The sequence below is a fragment of the Peromyscus maniculatus genome, chromosome 14, assembly GCF_049852395.1.
Source record: "Peromyscus maniculatus bairdii isolate BWxNUB_F1_BW_parent chromosome 14, HU_Pman_BW_mat_3.1, whole genome shotgun sequence".
NCBI classification, from domain to species: Eukaryota; Metazoa; Chordata; class Mammalia; order Rodentia; family Cricetidae; genus Peromyscus; species Peromyscus maniculatus.
The window spans coordinates 57,463,107-57,489,031 of NC_134865.1; the positions used below are offsets into that span (position 1 = coordinate 57,463,107).

The following is a 25,925-nucleotide window of genomic DNA, read 5'->3' on the forward strand; positions in this document are numbered from 1 at the left end:
CCTGAGCTATTAAAAATATCATGAAAATTTAATCTTAAATTTATTGAAGTCTTCTGCATCTAAGATGGCAATTACATGATTTTTCTCCTTTATGAACTATAGTAAATTGCACTTTTTATATTTTTCAAAAGAAAATGTTAAAAGTACAATTAACTGGGATTTTTGGGTATTATTAGTCTGGTTCTTATTTTATTTTTTACCATTGTACAAAAGCCAGCCATGGTGACACACATTTTTTTAAAAGAATTTATTTTTATTTTATGTGCATTAGTGTATGTATGTCTGTGTGAGGGTGTTGGGTACCCTGGAACTGGAGTTACAGACAGTTGTAAGCTGGGAATTGAACTCAGGTCCTCTGAAAGAGCATTCAGTACTCTTAACCACTGAGCCATCTCTCCAGTCCTTGTGACACACATTTTTAATCTCAGTACTTGGTAGGAAAAGGCAGATGGATCTCTGAGTTTGAGGCCAGCTTGGCCTACATAGCAAGTTCCAGGCTAGCCAGGGCTACACAGTGAGAACCTATTTAAAAAACAAAACAAGAGACCGAAAAGTTGGCTCAGCAGTTAACTCTCATCTGGACTCTGCATGCATATGGTTTACAGACACACATCAGGCAATTTATAGTTTATAACAAAAATAAATATAATTTGGTTAAAAAAATCAATTTTTGTCTTAGAGTTTTGTTGCTGTGAAGCAACACTATAACCATGGCAACTCTTTTTTTGTTGTTGTTTTGGTTTAGTGTCCCCGTGTCCCGTCCCCCCCCCGCCAGACAGGGTTTCTCCATGTAGTTTTGGTGCCTGTCCTGGGTTTCACTCTGCAGACCAGGCTGGCCTTGAACTCACAGAGATCCATGTGGCTCTGCTTCCCGAGTGCTGGGATTAAAGGTATGCACCACCACCACCTGGCCCATGGCAACTCTTATATGGAAAACATTTAATTGGGGCTGGCTTAACGTTTCAGAAGTTTAGTCCATTATTGTCATGGTGAGAAGCATGGCAGCATGGAGGCAGACATGGTGCTGGAGAAGGGGCTGAGATTTCTACATCTTGATCCATAGGCATTAGAAGGAGACTATGTGCCATACTGGGCATAGCTTGAACGTATGAGACCTCAAAGCCTGCCTCCATACAGACACACTTCCTCCAACAAGGCCATACCTCCTAATAGTACCCCTCCCTATGGGCCAAGCATTCAAACACATGAGTCTGTGGGGGCCACTCATTCTAACCCACCACAATTGTTTGTTTGGGGTTTTTTGTTTGTTTGTTTTTGTTTTTGTTTTTTCTGAGATAGGGTTTCTCTGTGTATCCCTGGCTGTCCTCGAACTCAGCAATCTACCTGCTTCTGCCTCCCGAGTGCTGGGTGGGATTAAAGCCTCCACCACCTGGCTGTAAAATCAATTTTTAAAAAAGTTATTGCATTTTATTTTGATAAGTAAGTCCATAGGACAGCATATTCTAATTCACTGTAAAAACTGGTGTGCTGGGGCTGGAGAGATGACTCAGAGGTTAAGGGCACTGGCTGCTCTTCCAGAGGACCTGGGTTCAATTCCCAGCAACCACATGGTGGCTCACAAGCATCTGTAATGAGATCTGGTGCCCTCTTCTGGCATTCAGGTATACATGTAGACAGAACACTGTATACATAATAAATAAATAAATAAATCTAAAAAAAACCAAACAAACAAACAAAAAAAACCTAGCATACTGAGCAAGGAATGTTTTAATTCTTCATAGAAGTTACTCTTTTACATTGCCAGCTATCAGGAGTCTGTCTGCCTTATGGAGCGATTTCTTCCACCAAGTCATCAGCAGTAACATGTTCTACACATTTTTTCTTTAGTTATCTCTTCCGTTGAACCTGCCACATTCAATTAGTTTAGTTCTTTAACTCTTTGGGGCGGTTTTTTTTTCCTCCAGTTTCTGCATTTCCTTTGTTCATCTTGTTAAACACCCTCTGGCTGCCTGCATTTAAACCAAGAGTGCCTCAGGCACCTAAGCACCCAGAAAGCTAGACCATGAATTCTCATGGCAAGATCTGGCCACCTGGTTATAATCAATGTTCTGTGTTGTTTTGTTTTTGTTTTTCTCCAGTTTTTGCTTTCTTGGCAGGATCTTGTTACATAACACAGGCTGAGCTGAAGAATACTCTGTAGGCCATATGCAGATTGGAACTCATCTGCCTCAGCCTGAAATGCTGTGATTATAGAAATATGCTGCCAAGTCCAACCATTCCATTTTTCTTATTGTTCTTTTTGAAGCAGGGTCTCATGTAAACTCATGGAAGTCACTATGTATCAGAGGATGACCTTGGATTTCTGATCCTCCAGCTTCCACTTCCAGACTGCTGGGAAGGGATTACAGTTGTGTGCCAGTTTTATGTGATGCTGAGGAATGGAACCCAGGATTTCATGCGTGGTAGACAAGCACTCGACCAACTGAGCCGTATGATATAAGCTGTTGTGCAGCAGTTTCCTCCCAGATTGAAACACTCCATCACTCAGGAAGCTCTTTCAGACAGAATGCAAACAACATGAAAGAGCTTCAGGAAGTCCCTGAAACTGACCAGATTAACTAGGCTCCTCCTTCCCAGAGAGCCACTCTCAGACAAGCCCAGCCACAAAAAAGACAAGATAAGCAGCCTGACAGAAGCCCACACCAGCTAAGCTGTCAGGAAGAGGTATAGACCCAAGTGTGGGGGGCTGACACTCCGACATGTTGAGCAGCTCGTAGGCTCTGCACTATGCTCCAGGTTTTCCAGCTTTTGTGAGCTGTCGTTCCCCATGCTGGAGAGCTTTATTGATGCAGTGGTCTTTGAATTATTTGTGCTCCTGAAACTCCTCTTCCATATTTCTTTTCTTCTTGTTTTTCGAGACAGGGTTTCTCTGTGTAGTTTTGGTGCCTGTCCTGAATCTCGCTCTGTAGACCAGGCTGGCCTCGAACTCACAGAGATCCACCTGCCTCTGCCTCCCGAGTGCTGGGATTAAAGGCATGGGCCACCACTGGACAGCCTTTTCTCCCATATTTCTTTAAGTAACCACAATTAAACTCATTGTTATACACACTTAGGTCTGTTGTAGGTGTCCTCTCTGGGCTGAGTAGACTTAAATTGTATCTCCCCAGAAAAAGTCAAACAGCACACGGCTATTTCTTGAGCTGGGACAAATGTGATTGGGTTGTGAAAATTAATTATGGTTTATACTTATAGCATGCAACTTTGTATTTCTATGCTACTTCAATAAAATGTTAAACTAAATTCCTAGCCCCTCCACCTACCTCCCACATCCACCTGAGACAGCTAAAAATCTGGTTGCTAGAAAGCAAGCAAGATCACACATGTGCTGATACACTTAAAATTTAGTGTAGTTTTTCCTTAGAATTCACTGGACCACCTCTAATTTTTTTTTTTTTTTTAATTTTTTTTTTTTTTTTTTTTTGGTTTTTCGAGACAGGGTTTCTCTGCGTAGCTTTGCGCCTTTCCTGGAGCTCACTTGGTAGCCCAGGCTGGCCTCGAACTCACAGAGATCCGCCTGGCTCTGCCTCCCGAGTGCTGGGATTAAAGGCGTGCGCCACCACCGCCCGCCTTTTTTTTTTTAATTTTTTGAGACGGGGTTTCTCTGTGTAGTTTTGGAGCCTGTCCTGGATCTTGCTCAGTAGACCAGGCTGGCCTCGAACTCACAGTGATCCGCCTGGCTCTGCCTCCCAAGTGCTGGGATTAAAGGCGTGCATAGCCCACCACTACCTGGCCCACATCTAATTTTTAGAAATCACCAAACCAAACAAACTTTAAAATCTTGTTGCTAAGGTTTAGAAGATTAGCTTTTAAGTTACCTTTCCTTGGCTTTGCCTTAGGTTTGAGGATCCTGCAGCAAGACATTTTTTTTTTTTTTAATTTTTTTTGGTTTTTCGAGACAGGGTTTCTCTTTGTAACTTGGCACCTTTCCTGGAACTCACTTTGGAGACCAGGCTGGCCTCGAACTCACAGAGATCCGCCTGCCTCCCCCGAGTGCTGGGATTAAAGGGGGGTGCCATCACCGCCCGGTTTAGCAAGACATTTTTACCTGTTAAAAGATTCAATCTAGGTCGGGGTGTGGTGGGGCACGCTTTAAATCCCAGCACCCGGGAGGCAGAGGCGGGCATATTTCTGAGTTGAAGGCCAGCCTGGCCTACAGAGTGAGTTCCAGGACAGCCAGGGCTACACAGAGAAACTGTCTTGCAACAAAAAAAAAAAAAAAAAAAAAAAAAAAAAAAAAGCCGTGTGTGGTGTCACAGGCCTTTTATCCCCGCACTCGGGAGGCAGAGGCAGGCAGATCTCTGTGAGTTCGAAGCCAACCTGGTCTACCAAGTGAGTTCCTTGTCTTGAAAAACTAAAAATTAAAGAAAAAATCAATCCAAACAATTCCATTTATTTTACTGTACCTATGGATGTTACCTGAAGGAAAGAATCAGGACCGTTTCCACATTCTTCCTTCAGAATCCATTTCCATTCTTCATACTATTGTTTCCAGTCGGACAGTGGGGCTGACTGAGTTAAATCAATTTCTTTAACTTGGAAGAAGTGCCACTTTTCCAAAATTTCCTCTCTCTCTCTCTCTCTCTCTCTCTCTCTCTCTCTCTCTCTCTCTCTCTCTCTCTCTCTCTCTCTCTCTCTCTCTTTTACTCAGGATTACTGTAAGCCTCTCCCGTTATTTCAAGTTTAATTTTATTCTCAGGTATGATTCCGCAGTTTTCCTCATATAATTTCTAGATTTTTTTTTCCCCTAACTAGAAGTTTCATTCCTTCTTGTTTTATATTCTTGCTGCTAATGTGAATGGAGTCTTACCTCCCCCCCCCCTCCCCATTCAAAGCTGAACCCGAAGGGCGACAGGATCTCTAGCACTTCTCTTGGCTGTGAGACTCGATGGTTCCTCGGTTCCATGACAACGTTCTATTCCCGCCTCCATTTTCCGACCCTGCAGGAAGGCGGCAACAGCGAGCAGCGGCGTACAGGGCCCCTCTAGCTGGCCTTTGTTCTCCTCTCGGTGCTACTGCGCAGGCGCAGTCGCCTCGGTACGGTCCCCGCCTTCCCGACCGCGGGCCTAAGCGCCGTAGCGCCGGCGCACTGGCGCGCTCCGTTCACACGCTCCGCGGCCTGTAGGCGCCGCGAGTTCCGGCTGTCCCCGTCACCGCCGCTGCTCCTGGAGGTCGGTTGCGACGAGTAACGGCGCCGGGACGAGCTCCGCGCCTTCGTGTCCGATATGTACCCGAACTGGGGCCGGTATGGCGGGAACAGCCACTATCCGCCGCCGCCGGTCCCGCCGCCGCCGCCGGTGGCGCTTCCTGAGGCCTCGCCGGGGCCCGGGTACTCCAGTTCGACGGCCCCCGCGGCCCCTTCCTCTTCGGGCTTCATGAGCTTCCGAGAGCAGCACTTGGCGCAGCTCCAGCAGCTGCAGCAGATGCACCAGGAACAAATGCAGTGCGTGCTCCAACCCCACCACCTTCCTCCGCCTCCGATGCCACCCCCGCCGGTGATGCCGGGGGGCGGCTACGGAGACTGGCAGCCGCCCCCGCCACCGATGCCCCCGCCACCTGGGCCAGCCATCAGCTACCAGAAGCAGCAGCAGTACAAACACCAGATACTCCACCACCAACGAGATGGACCTCCTGGTTTGGTTCCAATGGAGCTGGAGTCCCCTCCTGAATCTCCCCCTGTACCTCCAGGAGCCTATATGCCCCCGTCGCAGACGTACATGCCTCCACCTCAGCCACCACCCTCGTACTACCCTCCTTCCTCAGCTCAGCCCTACCTGCCTCCCACCCAGCCGTCCCCTTCACAGTCCCCACCTTCCCAACCCTATCTAGCGCCCACCCCTTCTTATTCTTCCTCCTCTTCCTCCTCGCAATCTTATTTGAGCCATTCCCAGCCCTACTTACCCCCTTCTCAGGCATCTCCTTCCCGCTCCTCCCAGGGCCATTCTAAACCCCAACTACTTCCACCACCGTCCATCCCTTCTGGGAATAAAACAACTGTCCATCAAGAGCCTTTGGAGAGTGGGGCCAAGAACAAGAGTGCTGAACAGAAACAAGCTGCTCCTGAGCCGGATCCCTCTACAATGACTCCACAGGTAAGAAATCACCTGCCAGAGTCGAACCTTCCTCCACTTAGGAGGCCTTACTTGAGCAGGCCTTGGGGCTTTAACCGGCTAGCACCTTTCCTAATTCCAGCACCCAGCAACTGGCTCATTCATACTACAAAAGAGTCCTTAAGAGTCGGGCCTGAAAGCGAGGCTTTTAATTGACTGTGGATTAGTAAAAGAACAGTAAAGATACTACTAGACTCTTGAAGAGTGGTGGGTTGGCACTAGATTGATCTCTCAGATGTATGCCTTGGTTTCTTTGACCTGCGTTCTGGACTTACTGCAAAGAGCTTTGTTTTAAAATTGCTTTTGAAGCTGGGCGGCGGTGGCGCACGCCTTTGATCCCAGCACTCGGGTGGCAGAGGCAGGAGGATCTCTGTGAGTTCCAGGCCAGCCTGGTCTACAGAGGGAAATGCAGGAAAGGCGCCAAAGCTACACAGAGAAACCCTGTCTTGAAAAACCAACAGCAACAAAAAAGGGTTGATGTTTAAATGCATATAAATTATTATCTACTGATTATAATTTCTTAGAACAAACAAAACATGCAGGGGGTCCAGAGATAGCTGTCAGTTTCCAGAATCGAGTTTTCACCACAAGAAAGATGCAAGTCTGTCTCATCATGAGCATCCCAATTGGTGTTGCAAGATCATGTGGACTACATGGGTCCCTAGATACTTGATCCTTTGAGGACCAGTTGGTATATTTTAGGAATTGATTCATACATCGCCAACTCTTAAAGATAATTTTAACATAAAAGAAACATTTTAACATGGTTAATTTGCTGCATTTTATTGTTGTTACCAGTCACTCCAAAACAGTAGCGGGGAATTTGGCTGAGGTTTAAAAAAAAGTTTTGTGATAGCTGTTCCTTTGAGAGCCATATCTTTAAGACAGCTCTTTGAAGATGTGCTTTCCACAGAACAGTAAGAGATTGACCGGGTTGCAGGAGCAAGGATGAAAGAAAAAGGGGAGAGAAGCTGGGCATGGTAAACCGTGCCTACATTGCAGCATTTGGGCGACAGAAGCAAGAGGATGGAGAGCTTGGGGTCAGCCAGGGCTACATAGTGAGACCCTGTCTCAAAAATAAATACATGGGAATAGATAATCTGCTCTATTTGGAAAACACAGTAAATACTCGTTACCATAAATTGACTAGGGGAAAAAGAGAGTCTGGTGGCATGCAAGCTCAGGGTTATGTATAAGATTCCGGAGATAAGTGTATCTTACTTGAATTTACAGTGGTTTGGTATTGAAGAGCTACAAGCTCCGCCTAGGGGACACTGATAGAACAGTAGGATGCGTGGGTTTACTGTCTTAAATCAAACTGTACTAGCTCTCAGTTGGTTCTTCCACATTGCCCCCTTAGGGATAGAATTTCCACTTTCTTGCTAGACACAGTGGCACAGATCTGTAATCCTAGTACTTGGAATATTGAGGCAGAAGGGTTCCAAGTTTGAGCCAGCCTGGGCTATATAATATATCGTCGACCAGCCTGTCTATTTGGTGTGTTGTTGTGTGTTGGGATTGGACTCAATGCCTTAGGCATGCTAGTCAAGTGCTCTGCCATTCAGCTACACCTCCAGCCCTGTGTGCATGTCAGATTTAACCTAAGTACTTACTGTGAACACTGCTTTTGGCTTTCTGCCTCATCTGAAATGAACTTCTGTCAATGCTGTGACATTCGGTGCTTCTGATTCTTGCTGAGTGACAGGAAGTAATGGAAGGGCAAAGTTTGAGGTCTGGGTGTAGACCAGGTCTAGAAGGGCCTTGTCGTTGGTTAGGGCTAGAATTCATTTGGTTGAATGCTTGCTTAGCATTCTTGAAGCCCTGGATTATATTCCTAGCACTGCATAAACTGAAATTCTAGTGCTCAGGAGGGAAAGGCCAGGAGGATCAGGAGTTCAAGGCCATCCAGGCTACAAAGTAAGTTCAAAGCCGGCCTGGGGTGCAGGGAGTGGGGTGTTTTGCATGTCCTTGGCTTTCTTAACTCTATGGAGTTTATCCCAATGTCCTTAACTTTTCTCTTCCCTTTAAATTGAATACTTCCAAGGCACATCTCAAAATTCAGAGTCTCTATAAGCCATGTGATTTGGTTCAGTCTTTCAAATTATAAGGCCTTTGCTGTGCTTATCTTAGTCCTCTGCAGCACCTGGGACAGTGCCTTCCAATTTGTAGACCCACTATAAAGATTTGTTGAGTAAAATTCAATAGTTATCATGCTGGGTGGTGATGCACGCCTTTAATCCCAGCACTCGGGAGGCAGAGTCAGGTGTATCTCTGAGTTCAAGGCCAGCCTGGTCTACGCATGAGTTCTAGGATAGCCAAGGCTATGCAGAGAAACCCTCAAAAAAACAAAAAACAAAAAAACAAAGAGAGAGAGAGATACTTGGTTTATTAGGTGATAAACATTGTATGTTTCTGAATATTTTCCATTCATACTTTATTGTTGGAAAATGTCATTTTGGGAGGGGGGTTGTTTTGTTTTGTTGGATTTTTTAAAGACAGGGTTTCTCTGTGTAGTGTTGGTGCCAGTCCTGGATCTCCTTTGTAGACCAGGCTGGCCTCTAACTCACGGAGATCCGCCTGGCTCTGCCTCCTGAGTGCTGGGATTAAAGGCGAGCGCCACCACTGCCTGGCATGCCATTAAATTTATTACTATTGTATATGATGTGAGTGTGGATCTGTACATGCCACAGTGTGCATATGGAGGTCAGGAGATGAGAGGAGTTTTGGGGAGTTAGCTGGGGCTCAAGGGATTTGAACTTAGGTCATTAGGATGACTTGTTATGTGCTTTTACCTGCTGCCCCTAAAATTTTGTTTTATGGTGAAAGATTTAAACATTAAGTAGAGAAAATATCATGAATACCCCTCATTTAAATAGCTATTACAATTTTGATGTAGTCTTTAAAACATTTTAAAGTAAATCTTACATCTTAGGCCATTTAATCATTTTTTCTTCATACTGGGATCAAGCCCTAAGGCTTTGTGCATGCTGATTGAGTATTCTGCTACAAAGCTACATCCTCATCTCCTGTGTTTCTACATTTTATTTATTTATTGATTGATTGATTGATTGGTTGATTGGTTGATTGGTTGATTGGTTTGTTGTTGTTGTTTTGAGACAGGGTTTCTCTATGTAACAGCCCTGACTGTGCTGGGAACCTGCTTTGCAGACCAAACTGTTCTTGAACTCACAGAGATCCACCTGCCTCTGCCTCTCAAGTGCTGGGATTAAAGGCGTGAGCCACTATTGCCCAGCAAAAACATTACATTGTATTTATTTATTGTGTATATGTGGCAGGGATGGAGGGGTGCAGGTGTGCTGCTGTGTGCATGTGGAGATCAGTGGACACGTTGTGGGTGTCTGGCTCTCTCGAAGGTCTTCAGTCTTGGCAGCAAGCACTTTTACCTGCTGAGCCTCAGGTACCTAGCTTTAAAAAGAAAGAAAAGAAGGGGGTGGGGGCAACCTTTCATTTCTTAAAAAATAAAACAGAGCCTCACTTTAGCGTTGGCAGACATGGAACTTGCTATGAGGACTAGGCTGGTTTCCAACTTACAGAGATTTGTCTGCTTCTGTTTATTTTAAAGTCATGCATCACCGTGCTGGGCCAAAACCGTTTGTTTGTTTGTTTGTTTGTTTGTTTTTCATAGCTGAGTTTCTCTATGTAGTTTTGGTGGCTGTCCTGGAGCTCCCTCTGTAGACCAGGCTGGCCTTGAACTCACAGAGATCCATCTGGCTCTGCCTCCCAGGTGTTGGGATTAAAGGCGTGTGCCCCCACTGCCTAGCCCAAGACCTTTTTTAGGTTAAGCAAATTATAAAAGTGTAAGTCTTTTTATACCATCTAACACTTAGTCCCTTTAGATTTCCGTCTCTCATTCCAGCAGAATTCAAAGGAATTCCTTGTTAAATTTCTCCAAATTGTCTCAGTTATATTTTGTTGATTTGTTCAAATTAAGATCCAACATAGGATAAATAGAGATCCTTACTGTATAGATTAGGGTTTCTCAGTCTCAGCACTATAAACATCGGGGGGCCTTTTGGTTGAGAGATGTGTGTCCTGTTCATTGCGGGATGGTTACTGATCTCTCTAACAATGGCTCCTCGATGCCGGTAGTAGCCTCCCAGTTTTGAGAGCCAGAAATGGTCTTAGACATCTTGAGATACATCACCGTAAGTTCTAGAGGGAAGAGCCATTCTTCTTTGAGAACCCCTGATCTAGATCAAGGTTTCCTTTTTTTTTAAACCATGTGCCCCTGAATTTGAGGGAAAAAATTGTCATCCTCTAGAACATCCTACATTCTGCTGCTTCTTCTGTCTTATTGTGTCATTTTACCTGATCTGAGTCTTCTATTTCTTTTTTTATAAATTATCTCCAAAACAGTAAGTAGACTGAAGTTCAAAATTGTTATTTGCGGAGTGTAGTACATAGGTGTTGTGTAATGTGTATTTGTACCCATCTCGAGGGCCTGGTTGTCGCAGTGTTCTGATGCCGAGCTTGATCAATGTTTAGGTGGGGACAGTCTGGTCCCTCACTGTGAAGCTTCTGTCAGTCTAGCATCTAGTGTTTCATCTAGTGACTCACCCATTGATAGTCTCCACATGAATCTGTTGTTTCCCTGGAGTTTTCAGTGGTGGAATTTTAAATTCCCTCTGCAGTTTCTTCTTAACTTAGTGTAGTGAATTATGTGAAGAAAACTTTCACTTGTGAACTAGAGCTATTTGATTGGAAATACAGTTAGTATAAGAACAAACACTGCTGTTTTCCCATTTATTTTCTAGATACCAGAGTAAAGCATTGATGATTTAATGGACTATTCTTTCTGAAGAATTAACTTTTCTGTGTTAATAGGTTGAGTAGTTATGATGTATAGTCTTTTTAATGAGTTGTGGTTTTATTTCTTTCATTCTCCAAATAACTCATGTAAAGTGTTGACATTGAGTATAGTTTATAGAGGTGTCGTTTAATGTGAAATAGTGTGCTTAGTACTCTAGATAAAATGGTAAACAATATAGACATGGTACTTGGTGTCAGTGGGTTTTTATTCTAATAAGTAAAGAGAAATAGAGGGTGCCGTGGGATTATAACGTATAAAATAACTAGACTATTCTATAAGAAACTAGAAAAGGTGAGGTTTAAAAGTTTTTATTGCCTGGCAGTAGTGAGTGGCATGCCTTTAATCCCAGCACTTGGGAGGCAGAGGCAGATAGACCTCTGGGTTCGAGGCCAACCTGGTCTACAAAGTGATTCCAGGACAGCCAGGCCTACTCAGAAACCCTGCGTTGAAAAACCAAACCACCGCATTCAGTATTAAAAGAAAGAAAGATAAAAAGAAAAACAAAACCAAAAAAATTTTTTTTATTATTGTTATTTTGATGTTTTTGAGACAGTGAACTCTAGATCCTTCTGTCTTCTTGAGAATTGGAATTTCAGTCGTATGCTAACAAACATTCATGCTATTGTATTCACAGTGCTTTGTACACATTGGAAATGAAGAACAGATATCTTTTAAGTAACTGACTGTGTCTGGGAGCTCTAGCCTAGCTAAAGAGACCACCTTTATAAAGTAATACTTAATTAGGCCTGGTGGCATACCCCTTTCTTTAGTAATCAGGAGGATCAGAGTTCAAGGATAGTTTCTGCAACATAGAGAGCTTGAGGCCAGCTTGGGCTTCATGAGATCCTGTCTTTAAAAAAAAAAAAAAAAAAAAAAAGGCATATAAGTGAAATCTAAGAAGTAGGCAGGAATTATCCAAAAACAAGTTTAGTAAGGATTTCTGATAGCACAGGTTCAGAAGGCATGTAATAGATAGGGGGAAACACTTTGAAGATTTTATTTCAAAGACACTGTTTAGCCATTGAGGGATTTTATATAGGCAAGTGTGATGCAATGATTATTTCATTTTAGTGGTGCATAGACATGATAGGCAGGCACTGTACCACTGAGCTGCACCGCCCATTCTAGATTGGCATTTAGAGCTTTTTAAAATGAATTTTTATTTTATGTGTACAGATGTTTTGGCTGCGTGTGTATGTGTGCACCACCTGTATGCTTGGCTCCTGTGGAGCCAGAAGAGGGCATCAGATTTCCTGTACCTGGAGTTTAGATGGTTGTAAGCCATCATGTGGGTGCTAGGAACTGAACCTGGTTCCACTGCAAGAGCAGCCAGTGCTCTTAACCACTGAGTTATCCCTCTAGCTCTGCCATTTTAAAAACAGATTTATTTTATTTTTATGTGTATAGGTGTTTTGTCTTCACGCCTGTGTATCACATGCATGTACAGCCTGCAGAGGCCAGAACTGGACGTCAGATTCTTTAGAACTGGAGTTACCCGTAGTTGTTGGTCATCATGTGGGTGCTGAAAACTGAACCCAGGTCCTCTGCAAGCGCAACAACTGCTGAGCCTCTCTATAGCCCCGGGTTAGCGTTTTTGAAAGCTTGCCCTGGTTTCAGTGTGGAGAGGGAAATTGAGGAACAAAAGAACGAGTTAGGATAAAAAATTGCTAAGTAATCCAGGCAAGAGATAATAATGGTTTGGATATGGATGGTACTAGTGGAGATGAAAAGAAGTGGGAAGACTGAAGACATGTTTAGCTGCTAGAATCCATCCAGTTGGAGATTACTCGAGTGGTCATAGCAAGGAGAGGCATCAAGGATTTGTGGGCTGAGGGGTGAGCTGCTGAGTGGTTACTAGCACCACTTACCTAAGTTATATTCTTATTATAAGATATAGTAATAGATAAGCTCCTCTGGGGTGTGTGTGTGTGTGTGTGTGTGTGTGTGTGTGTGTGTGTGTGTGTGTGTGTGTGTAGACGAAGAATGGAGGTTAAAGAACATTGTTGCTAGCCTCAGAATCACACAATCCAAATAACCGGTGGAGGAAAGACCAAATGAGGTAGATAGAAAATCAAGACAGCAGTGATAGAGATTGTGAAAGGACACACTTCCTGGAGCAAAGAGTAGCCAAATGTGTCAAGTACTGCCAAGAGGTCAAGCAAAATAAAGATTTTGAGTTTATCTTTTCCCCTTACTGACATGTAGGTTATTGTTGACCTTGGCAGGAGCAGTTTCATAGTGACTGAAGCCATATTGCATTGATTTGAGGAGTGATGGAAGGTGAGGATGGGGATGGTGAGTATAGACCATTCTTTCAAGAAGTTTTAACTCAAGGGCAGCAAGAGAAAATGAGGGCAGGAACTGGAGAAAGTGATGAAGTAGAGGAGCATTCTTCTTAAAAATGGAAACTAAATTTACCTGGTGATCTTAGTTCCTAAGGGAGAATGTGAACCTTAATGATATTAAAAATGGTCATTTTAAATCATTTTCAAAAGTAGATATCTGATTGAATATGCAGATTTTTCTCCCCTAATTTTAAGATCTATACAGACAATAGTCATTATTTCAGACGTTGGTAATAACCTAGACAGAGATAGTAACTTTATAGTACTAGTCTTTAAAATGCTGCATACGGACACACTTTGTAACATATCCTTTCCTACAAAATCATTTAGTCCTCGGTTTTATTCCTGTGCCAGTAGCAGGTAGTCAGTAAGTGCTGCCTGAATAAATTAGTGTCTTTATTAGTAACAATATTTGTGGCGAATAGCTCTAGAGTTCTTTATGTCTCAGATCCCTTCATTGAGTCTCTTTGTGTTGAATGGTGGTCGTGGTAGTGTGTGTGCACATGTGTTCATGTGCTGTGGAGGCTAGCAGTTGGGTGTCTTCTTCAGTTGTTGTCCACAACATATCTATATAGAGGCAGGATCTCTTACTGAACCCAGAACTCTCTGATTTGGCTGGTCTAGTACCTAGCTTGCTCTTTGTTTCTCAAGTGCTGGGATCATAGGTGAGTTATCATGCCCATCTGTATTTACATGGGTGCTGGGAATCAAAATGCAGGCCTTTGTGTTTCCACAGGAAGTGCTTTATTTGCTGAACCATCATCGTTCTGGCCCCCATCCAGTCTCATAAAAGTAATATATGCTATTATTTTTTTCCATCTGTAAACCAACATCCCATAAGATATGAAATTATCTTATATGTTGGGACATTCAGAACAACTGGCTATTGTTAGCAAGTTCAGACATGCCTTTTCCTTTCTAAAAGAGAGATAATCGCTCTTCTTTCTCTTGAGGTCACTGAGGACATTTCTGACATGTCAACCTTACTCATTATAGAGTTTCAGAAACATGCTGAAGCCTAATGGTAAGACTGAATTAGTTTTGTTTTTTGCTTATAGGGTTCATAATAAATAGAAAATTACCTACAAAGCATACTGTCAGTGAAGCAACAACAAACCTAACAAGGCTTATATACTGGGTTGGATCTAAGATCAAGATGGGAGGCATAAGAAGAGGTTGGATTCTTTATTCAAGAATCTAGACCTGTGCCATGGGCAGATGGATTAGTAGATAAAGCATGAGGACCTTTTTTGCAGCATCCATATAAAAGCCAATGTGGTGGATACCAGTAATCTAAGCAGATACTGAAGAGTCAGAATCTATAGGAAGATCCCAGGCTTGCTAGCCAGCCAACCAAACACAGCTTAGGTAGAATTGGCTTGCTCCAGGTTCAGTGAGAGACCCTGTTTCAAAAATAAAGTGGAGAAAGATTGAATAAGGTATCTGACATTAACTCCTGGCTAACACACACACACACACACACACACACACACACACACACACACACACACACATACACACACACACATATCACAGGGGATGCAGTGATTATATCTATAAACCTTCCTGTTTATAGCTACTATCTTTTAACTTGTGAAAGAGTTGGCATCTTTGTGTCTTTTTTGGTTTTTCGAGACAGGGTTTCTCTGTATATAGCCTTGGCTGTCCTGGAACTCACTCTGTAGACCTGGATGGCCTCGAACTCACAGAGATCCACCTGCCTCTAGTGCTGGGATTAAAGGTGCATGCCACCACTGCCCAGCTCATCTTTGTGTCTTTTTGTGATGCTCTAAGCAACTGAAATAGCCACACATGGCAGCCCAGGCTCCAATGCCAATATCAGGAGACGGGAAAGAGTTTGAGGCCAACTTCTCTCAAATAAAAATGAAGAGTGTCCTTGGTTTCAGTTGCTTTGCTTTTTCATCTCTTTGTCCTTTTTAAAAAAATATTATTTTATGTGTATGGATATTTTGGCTGCATGTATGTCTGTGAACCATGTGCATGCCAGGTGTTCATAGAAGCCAGAAGAGAGTATCAGAAACCTTGGAACTGGAGTTATAGATGGTTATGGGCCACCATGTGGGTGCTGGGAACTGAATCCAGGTCTTCTGGAAGAGTAACTAGTACTCTTAACCACTAGCACTCTCTCTAGCTCCCCATCCCCCATTTGTTCCAAGATTCTCCATGTAGACCTGTCTAGCCTTGAACTGGCTATTAAGCTTGAACATATGACCTTGAACTTGTGTCTGTGTATGTGTGCCTGGATATGGGCACATGTGCTATGTGCGTGTGGAAGTTGAAAGACTTTAGTGGAGCCAGTTCTCTCCTTCTGTTATATGCAGGTTCCTGGGATCAAACTTAAGTAACTAGGCTTTTGCTCAGGAAGCACCTTTACCCTATTTACTGTCTCATGACCTTGAACTTCATATCCTCCTGCCTCCACTTCCTGAGTGCTAAGGTCATAGGCATGTACCCTCTTGGTTTTATTCCATGCTGGAAATAAAACTCAGAACTTAATATATACTTGGCAAGCAAATACTCTGTCAACTGATGAGCTACATTAAAAGTCCCTGAATTTGTTTTTTAAGGTGAACGATGAACCGATTTATATTTTCAGTATTTTCTTTTCTTTTCTTTTTTTTTCCTCTGTGTAGTTTTGGAGCCTGTCCTGGATCTCACTCTGTAGCCCAGGCTGGCCTCGAACTTACAGAGATCCTTCCCCTCTGCCTCCTGAGTGCTGGGATTGAAGGCGTGCTCCATTACCACCAGCCAGTATTTTCTTAAATAGAGGAAACTGACTTCTTTTTTCTTTCTCTTGTTTTTCTGAAATAAGGATTCATATAGCTTATGCTGGTATTGAACTTACTATGTAGTAAAGATGACCTTGAATTCCTGATCTTTTTGTCTCTGTCTCCCAAGTGCATTTGTTACCATACCTGGCTGAAATGACTTAATATTACAATATTGCTGAGGTTTTTTTTGTTTGTTTTTTGTTTTTTTGTTTTGTTTATTTGTTTTTCAAGACAGAGTTTCTCTATGTAACAGCTGTGGCTTGTCCTAGAACTCTGGAACTCAAGAGATCCACCTGCCTCTGCCTGCTGAGTGCTGGCATTAAAGGCATGTGCCACCATGCCCGACTTATTAGTGAGTTTTATTTTATTTTGTATTAGTAGTAGTATTTTGAGACAGGGTCTCACTATGTAGCTTTGGCTGGCCTGGACTGGGGTATGCAGGTCAGAGTGGCCTGGAACTCACTGCCTGCCTTTGTCTACCAAACTCTGGGTTAAAGGTGTATGCCACCACACTTTTTTAATGCTGACTAGTAAAAATAATCTTGTTCTGGGAACTGAGGCTTATCTGTATGATAATAAGAGCCAAAATAGAGTTAGTGAGAGTGGATTTATTCTTGCCAATAAATTAGAAAAGTTTCAGGTCAAATATGGCTTATGGCCATCAGTATCTCAGTATCATTTACTGATATCCCATTATGTGCTCTAGCACTTTGCTGAAGTTAGAAGACTAGATAAAAATAGCAGAAGATTTGGACATGGCACATGCCTTTAATCCTAGCACTTAGGAAACAGAGGCAGGCAGATCTTTGTGAGTTCAAGGATAGCCTGATCTATGCAATGAGTTCTAGGCCAATCAAAGCCACACAGTGAGACCTTGTCTCAAAAGAAAAACAAAACAAAACAAAAAATAAATAAATATCTTTTCCCCAAGAAAATTATACTGTGTGAGTGAACAGATAACAAATCAGTCTAGTTGGGGGGAATATATATTATATATATCTTATACATCTCTTTGCATATAGAAAATTGGGAGACATTATACAATAAAATATTAACAATATAGGAACTATTGTTCTTCCAAGATAATTGGATTAGAAAGTGAACATGTAGCCAGGCATGGTGGTGCACACCTTTAATCCTAGCACTGGGAAGCAGAAGCTGGTAGATCTCTTTCTCTGTTGAGTTCCAAGATAGCTAGGCCTATGTAGAGAGCCTGTCAAAAAAAAAATGAGCATGTAAAATTAACCCATTGACACAGAGAACAAAAGTTTATTAGAAAAAGAAAAAAAAATATCTGATAGTTGGATGTGGTAGCACACACCTTTAATTGTGGTACTCAGAAAATAGACAGGTGGATCTCTGAGGTCAAAGCCAACCTGGTCTACACAGGAAGTTCCAGTACAGCCAGGGTTGCATAGTGAGGCTGTGTCTCAAAACAACCAAAAAAGAAAAAAAAAATGTATTCTGGTTCAATCTAGAGAAATAAAGCTCAAAATTATAACAATAGATTGTTTGTATTAGGTTTTATAAATTGAAATTGTATCTGAGTTTTAGAATGAACAAAGAATAAAGTATTAATTGAGGTTTTGTTTGTTTGTTTGTTTGTTTTCAAGACAAGGTTTCTCTGTAGCCCTGACTGTCCTGGAACTCACTCTGTAGACCAGGCTGGCCTCATTCACAGAGATCTGTCTGCCTCTGCCTCCTGAGTGCTGGGATTAAAAGCCTGTGGCAACACCCCCACCACCATCACTACCGAAGGTTGGGTTGTGTTTTTTCCCCTCTGAGACCACGGAGAGGCCTGGAACTTCACATGTAGACCTGACCCCACAGAGTCTCAGTGTGTCACAGAGAGGCCTGGAACTTCACATGTAGACCTGACTCCCCTTAAACTCACTCAGAGATCTTTCTGCCTCTGACTCCTAGATGCTAAAATTAAAGGCATGCACTACCACACTCTGCTAGATTGGGTTTCGATCCTGTGTGCATATAAATATTTTTTAAATGTTTGTTTATGATTTTTTGAGACATGGTCTTTCTGTATATTGCTGGCAGTCCTGGAATTCACTTTGTACACGAAGCTGGTCTCACACTCAGGCCTTCTTCTGCCTCCTGAGGGTTGAGATTAAAAGTGTGGGCCACCACCCTGGCTCTTGATCCTACAATTTTGTGACACATTTTTACATCAACATTACCTATCATTTTTAATCTTTTGATAAGCATATTTTAAGAATTTATCAGTTTTTCTGGAGCCTGTTTTTTAACCATTGGTAGGCAGATTGTGCCCTTTTTTTTTTTTGAGACAGTGTTTTACCATGTAATTCTGGCTTGCTTGATATTCAACATCTCTTTCATAAAAATCTTCCTTAAAATGATAGGGCGAATATGTACTAATGTTAATCATAAAAGTATACAGGGTAGTTGTTTAGTGAATTTCAGATTATGAAAAAAAATTTTTGAGACAGAGTCCCATATAGCGCAGGCTGGCCTCTACCCAACTGTGTAGGTGAGGATTACTTTGGGCTCCTGCCTTCCTGTTATCTAGAGTGCTGGCATTACAGTTTATACCTTCACACACAGTGTGTTGTCATGACAGCCTCTCTGTTTCCTTAGGTAGCCTTGTAACCATGGGATTTTTTAAAAGTTAATTTTAATTAATTAGTTAAAGTCACCACAAGCACTGAATTAATGAATGTTGAACCTTTGTTGTAAGAAAAATACAGATGAATCTGAACTTCTGAGCATATTTTCTTCAACATATAACCATGTATATGTGTTTTCCCTTTAAAGACACTTTATTTTGTAGATATTGTTGATTCATTAGCATTCAGCTCTTGGTAAACAGTAGTGCTTACTTGAATGAAATTTATGGAACATAACCTTTTCTTTCTAAGGGCAATCACAGCTTTCTTAGGAAGGCTGGACAGCACTTCCATATTATGACTGGGGAGCTTTGTTCTTTTATTTATTTATGTTGGTTGGTTGGTTGGTTGGTTGGTTGGTTGGTTGGTTGGTTGGTTGGTTGGTTTTTTGAGACAGGGTCTCACTGTAGACCAGGCTTGGCTGGTCCACCTGCCAACACTCTTTCAGTTAATAGGGCGGGGGTATTTTAAATGGAAAAATAACTAACACAAATTTGTTGGAATTTCTGGTGCTAACTACACTGTGAAAAAGACCAGAAGGCAGAATACCACCTTGTTCTACCTCAGTTGGGAATACACCTGTCAGGCCACTCAGGTTTTTCACTGTTACTCACCTGTTTATAAATGACTGGGAAAGCTTATTAGGTATTATTATTGGAGCTGGAAAAAATTTTAGCAGATCAGCAAATTCACATATACAGAATCTACAAATACCGAGAATTTTTATTTTCTCTGTTTCTGTGTGTATGTGCATGCATGCAGAGGCATATTGGGATTTTTTTTTTTTTTTTTTTTTTTTTTTTTTGAGACAGGGTTTCTCACTGAACCTAGAGCTGGAAATTTTCATTACACTGACATGCCAGTGAACTTCCAGGGATCCTCCTGTCTCTGCCTTCCAGCATTAAGGTTACAGACCAGCACCACAATGCCTGCCTTTTTTGTGGGTTCTAGGAATCCAAACTCAGGTCTTCATTTTGCATAGCAAACTGTTTTCTCTATGCCGAAGGTCTCATTGTACTTTAAAGAAGTTAGAGATGAGGGCAAAGAGCCTTCTGGGAAGCACGAAGACCCGAGTTCAGACCCCAGCACCCATGTAAAAGCCAGGTGCTTTTGCTCTTGCCTGTAACTTTAGTGATGGACAGTGGAGGCAGGTGATAGCTGGCCAACCAGTCTAGTGGAAAAGGTTCAGGTTCAATGAGAGACCCTGTCTCAAAAAAAAATAATAAATAAAAGATGAACTGGGTATGGTGTTCTACATCTTTAATCCCAGCACTCAGGAGGCAGAGGCAGGTGGATTCTGTGAGTTCGTGGCCAGCCTGGTCTACAAAGCAAGTTCCAGGACAGCTAGGGCTATTACACCTAGAAACTGTCTTGAAAAACCAAAAAATAAACAAACAAACAAGTAAATAAAATAAAAGACAAAATAGTCTCTTCTAGAAAATTAAATTACAGTATAATTTGGACAATAAATCAGAAACTTTGAAATAAATAAAAAGTTTAAAAAACATATTTTCATGTATAGTATATATCTGAGCATAAATAGACTGGTGATACAGTGTGTTTAAAAGAAATAGGTATTTGGAGAAAAGTAAAGACTAAAATGGCATGGTTTTTATTTAAGTAGAAGATTCCTGTGAGTAAATCCCAGCAAACTAAAGGCAGATGACAAACAAGTAGCTGTGCATACTGACAGATGCCCATTCTTTTCAAGACAGGGTCTTGACTCTGGTTCTAGCTAGCCCCAGACTCACAGACATCAGCCTGACACAAACTCTGGTCCCTGGGATTTAAGGTGTATGCCACTATACCCAGCCTCAGAAGGATGGGGGGGGGGGGCGTTGCTTTGTTTTTTATTGTTTTAGATTTATTTATTTGATTTGTATCAGTCGTTTGCCTGGATGTATGTGTGCCATGTGTGTGCCTGGTGCGAAGGGAGGTCAGAACAGGGCGTCAGATCCCCTGAAGCTGGAGTTAGAGACGGTTGTGAGCCGCCGTGTGGGTTCTGGGAACTGAACCCGGTCCTCGTAATTGCTCAAGCCTCCAGAAACATGTTTTTTCTTGTTGTTGTTTTTAAGTATGTGTTAGCTGGGTACTGGCCTATAATCTCAGCTGCTCAGGAGACTGTGGCTGGGATGGGCTGGGAATATCATGAGTGCCAGAGCTGCTGGAGCTACAGACGAAGTTCAAAGCCAATCTGGACAATTGACTGGGAGTCTGTCTAAAAGAGTAAGATGAGATCTGCGTCTGTTGCTTAGTGGTAGAACACTTGCCTGCCCTGCATAAAACCGTGGGCTCTGTACTTAGTATCGAAGGGGAAAAACCAGAAGCATGCTTAACTAGGATGTATGGTTTCATTTAAATTTACAAATTTGGGGGAAGGATGTAAAATTTTCTCTATCTTGTTAACTTGCCTTCTTCAGTCCAGCTTTGTTTGTTTTTCCATTAGATACATGAACACGTATGAATGTAGCTCTGGATTATCGATGAACATTCTTTAAAATGAGCCAGGGAGATGGCTCGGCAGGGAAGGTGCTCTGTTGTCAAGCTTGATGACCTCAATTGTATCCCCTGGGACCTACATCCTCTGACTTCCACACACTGTGGCAAGCTTATTCTCACACACAAATACACACATGGAATAAATAAAATAAAATTCTTAAAAATGGCTTGTGTTGTAGGAACAGCAACAGTATTGGTATCGACAGCATCTGCTTAGTTTGCAGCAGAGGACAAAAGTACATTTCCCAGGACACAAAAGGGGTCCAGTCACAGCAAAGGATGCACCAGAAACCATAAAAGAAGACGTTCCAGTGCCTGCTGCCAGTCAAACGTCAGAGCCTCTTTCAGCCGAAGAGCCCCCATTACCACCTCCAAATGAAGAGGCACCACCGCCACTCCCACCTGAGGAACCCCAGGTGATTGTGTAGTGTTTATTCAGTCATCTGAGTTTTGTCTGGTTTGTTTATGAACACTTGTCATAAATGGACATATTTTCATGTGTTCAGGTACCTGTAAAATTCCACTTTTGAAGTAATCAGATGTCAGCTCATCAGGGTTAGCAGAGATTTTGGGGAGGTTGACTGTAAGTGAAGAATTAGATACTCTTTTGAATGGAGTATCTCAGCACAAAAGAAAGATGCCCAGGTGTATTCATGATTACGGTATAGGGCAATAGTTTAGATCTTTAGCTTTTAGAGTCAACTGCCCAAACACTGCCACTTAACAGTGGTGACTCTGGACAGGCTGGCTAATCATTCTGTACTGATTTACTCATCTGCAGAATGGATATATTCAGGTAGTAGCTGTCTTAAAGTTGTTGAAGCATTAAAAATGACCATCTTTGTCTCATAAAGCATAGTGTCTTGTGGTGTGGAGAGTTCCCACATTAGTCCAAATGTTGTTCTCACAACTTTGTTGAACTACAGTTATATTGTAGTTCTCTGGTGAAGTGTGACAGGAAGAGAAAGGGGAGAGGGAAGGAAGGAGGGGTTTCTCTCTCATATGTTGGAAAGTACTATAATTGTAGATTCACTCCCTGCTGGGGAAATGGTTATCCTGTTTAAGAAGAATGAAATTATTATTCTAGTGAAGATTGTGGCATTTAAACTCCTTTTTCCTGTCATCCATAGTAACTGTAGATAGGGCTTTGTATTTTGTCTAAATATAGGATAACTTTTTGTAGTCGGCCTGGGTCATTGGGATTATGGACTTGATTGATTTGGGTGCTATTTTATGACTTAGAAAAATTTGTGTTTTCTCTTACCTTTAGTCTGAAGACCCAGAAGAGGATGCTAGGTTAAAACAGTTGCAGGCTGCAGCAGCACACTGGCAACAGCACCAGCAACATCGAGTTGGCTTTCAGTATCAGGGAATAATGCAGAAGCATACTCAGTTACAGCAGATCCTGCAGCAGTACCAGCAAGTCATCCAGCATTCACCACATATACAGGTGAGTGTTTCCAAAATAAGCTCGTAGGAAGCTGTCTTAAGAATGAGTAAAGGATCTGTTACTCCTCAAAGAGATTTGAGTATGAAAACTATAGATAAAGAAGTATCTGTTTCATATTATTGAGGGTATGGGAAAAGGTAGGTGTTGTGATTGAATCCCTTGAGGAGGGAGTGTTTGATAGAATGGGTCTCTTAGAGTACTGCTGCTAAGACTTTTAAGATTCATTTCCACATAACTGCAAAGTAATCTGGTATATCTAAAAAACAGAAGCGTCTGACTTACCAGAAGGCCCAAGGCCGTCCACACACACACACACACACACACACACACACACACACACACACACACACACACCCCTAAGCAATATACCATAAGTGTCTTTTTTTTTTTTTTTTTTAATTTTCAAATCTTTAAAATGATCCTTAGTCCTTAGGAACACTAAAATCTTGAAGAATACTCATTTCTGAGATAGCTATTTGCCTGAAGGTTTGGTTGAGTTTTCCAGTTGTGTGATATTATTTAAATAGCCCAAAGGAAGAAGAACAATCATTGCTGAAAAGATCTAGCTATTTTATCTTCCCCTTTGGAAATGTTTCTAATTTCCTTAAACTTCATGTACTCTTGGTTCGTTAATATTGTTGAAACTGATTGTCACATGGCTGTCTTGAAAGAATTTTTGTCCCTTATTTGTAGACCATGTCTCTAGATGTGCAATTGCGACATTATGAGATGCAGCAGCAACAGTTTCAACATCTCTACCAAGAATGGGAGCGAGAGTTTCAGCTGTGGGAGGAACAGCTCCATTCCTATCCTCATAAAGATCAGCTTCAGGAGTATGAGAAGCAGTGGAAAACATGGCAAGGACACATGAAAGCCACTCAGACCTATCTCCAGGAGAAAGTCAATTCATTTCAGAATGTGAAGAACCAGTATATGGGGAACATGTCAATGCCACCTCCGTTTGTCCCGTATTCCCAGATGCCTCCACCTCTACCAACAATGCCCCCTCCAGTATTACCTCCATCATTGCCCCCCCCAGTGATGCCCCCTGCTTTACCGACCTCCGTACCACCACCTGGCATGCCCCCACCTGTGATGCCACCTTCTCTCCCAACCTCTGTGCCCCCACCGGGCATGCCTCCGTCTCTTTCTTCCGCAGGGCCCCCACCGGTCCTCCCCCCACCTTCCCTCTCTTCTGCAGGGCCCCCACCGGTCCTCCCCCCACCATCTCTCTCTTCTGGGGCACCTCCGCCTGTCCTGCCCCTGCCACCGTTATCCTCAGCCACACCTCCTCCAGGAATACCTCCCCCTGGAGTTCCACAAGGGATGCCTCCTCAGTTAACAGCAATCCCAGTTCCACCAGCCTCCAGTTCCCAAAACTCACAGATCCCAGAGAAGTCTCTACAAACACTGCATCCCTCACCTATGTCTTTTGGTTCAAATCCACCTTCAACCTTTCACCCTCCACCTCAGTCAGAACAAGTGAATTCCAAACCTCTGAACAAGGCTACTCTGGCATTCAGTTCATTCTCATCCGAGCAAGGACTTGGCGACCCTTCAGCTGCTCCATCCCAGTCTGTCACTACAACTAAGGATATGCCAGTGAGGTCAGCTGGACCGCCTCCAGATTCTCCTAGAAGCAATTTCTTGGAAGGTCCAAGAGGTCCCAGGTAAGTCAGCTTTCTTATTTTGGCTAATGTTACATAAGCTGTAATGGAATCAAAAGACTAATCTATACAATTTTTGTCTTTCCTTTGTATTTTTATATACACTTGTGGCTTACAGTTAAAAATGTATTATTTGCTACTTCAACCTGATGTAACTTAGGTTGTATGTCCCTGTTTTTTGATGTGTAACTACTTTTTATCTTATCTGTGGCTAGAACAGTCTAGAATGAAGATATTTTAGAGTAATGCTGATCACTTCTTACTGACTTTCAGCTTTATAAATAGTATTTTAAGCTAGGTATAGTGGCACACTCTATAATCCCAGTACTTGGAGCAGGACAAAAGTTACAGAATCCCTGCCACCACCACCACCCCCAACCATAGTACCTTATATTTTCCTTAGTTTGGGAGATGTCTGTCTTTTCTTTAGATCACATATATAGTTAAAAAGAAAAAAAAAATTAGTAGTTGTTTAGTTTTCCTTAAAAAGCATTAAATTCAGCAGGGCATGGTGGTGTATGCCTGTAACCCTAGTATTCAAGAGACTAAGCCATGAGCTTTGTAAAGGTTCCTGCTCCTAATGGCCAGAGTTCTATCTCTGAGATCCACGTAGTGGATAGAGAGAACTGACTCCTGCGAGTTGTCCTCATATGGGCCGAGGCATAGGAGCACTCACATACATACAGAATGTAATTTTTAAAAAAGTAGCTGAGGTAGGGGATCATATGCCCGGGCCACATAGTGAGGCAAGCTTGGTCTACATTATCAAGTCTTTCTCAAAACAAACATGTTCAATTCATGTTTCCAAGCTTAGGAGAATCTAGTTTTCTCCCAAAGTGACATGTATGGCAAGTTTTCTATGAAAAAGTTTTTTGAGACAAGATTAACCCTGACTGGCCTGGAACTTGCTATGTTGAGCAATCTGACTTTGAACTCAAATCTACCTGCCTCTGCTTCCCAAGTTCTGGAATTAAAGGTGTGTACCTCCACATCCAGCTGGCCGATATTTTAATCAGGTTTGTTTTTTCCGCATTCAGAAATTATATAAGAAATGCATATCATACTCCTTAAACCAAATTCATAGCATGTAGAAAAATGTATATAATTTAATTCTATTACTGGGCGATTTAAAATATCATAAATACAAGATGATACTGAATATTTTATAATTTGCTTTTTGCTACTTATCTGTATATTACTTAGTTCTTGGTTTTGATATCAGTAGATTAAGGTCATTTTAAATTTCAGCCTTACTTTAGTATTTAAAAACAAAAATATGTGGTCTGGGTCTGTAGCTCCGTTGGTGGAACGCTTGCCTGACCTTTTCAAAGCCCTGGGTTTGACCCCCAGCAGCACATTAACTAAGTATGGTGGTACTGCTTGTTATCCCAGCATTTGAGAAGTGGAGGTAGGAGGGTAAGATGTTCAAGCTAGTCCTTGTCTGCAGAATATGTTTGAAGACAGCTTGGGCCACATAAGACCCTGTCTCAAAAGAAAACAAAAATATGTCTTTTTTAGTTTGTTCCTCAATTTACAATTCTGAAACTAATATGAACAAAACTCCATCCAAAATT

The 25,925-nt window shown here is 42.3% G+C and overlaps 1 protein-coding gene across 3 annotated transcripts in view; it reads left to right on the forward strand.

Moving 5' to 3' along the window:
* The first annotated feature begins 4,960 nt into the window (after positions 1 to 4,960).
* The window catches only part of Ylpm1 (YLP motif containing 1), a 72,822-nt gene continuing 51,857 nt past the window's right edge, over positions 4,961 to 25,925 (forward strand). For 2 of the 3 annotated variants that reach the window (XR_013044418.1, XM_006982842.4), the window contains exons 1-4: positions 5,072 to 6,110; positions 21,414 to 21,650; positions 22,505 to 22,684; positions 23,378 to 24,354. Coding sequence is in view for 2 of the 3 variants with exons in the window: in XM_006982842.4 (XP_006982904.3) it covers positions 5,244 to 6,110; positions 21,414 to 21,650; positions 22,505 to 22,684; positions 23,378 to 24,354 (2,261 nt within the window). In the remaining variant the exon portion in view is untranslated. Of the gene's footprint in view, positions 6,111 to 21,413; positions 21,651 to 22,504; positions 22,685 to 23,377; positions 24,355 to 25,925 lie in introns of all 3 variants that reach the window. The other variant, XM_016001414.3, reaches the window with a different exon arrangement.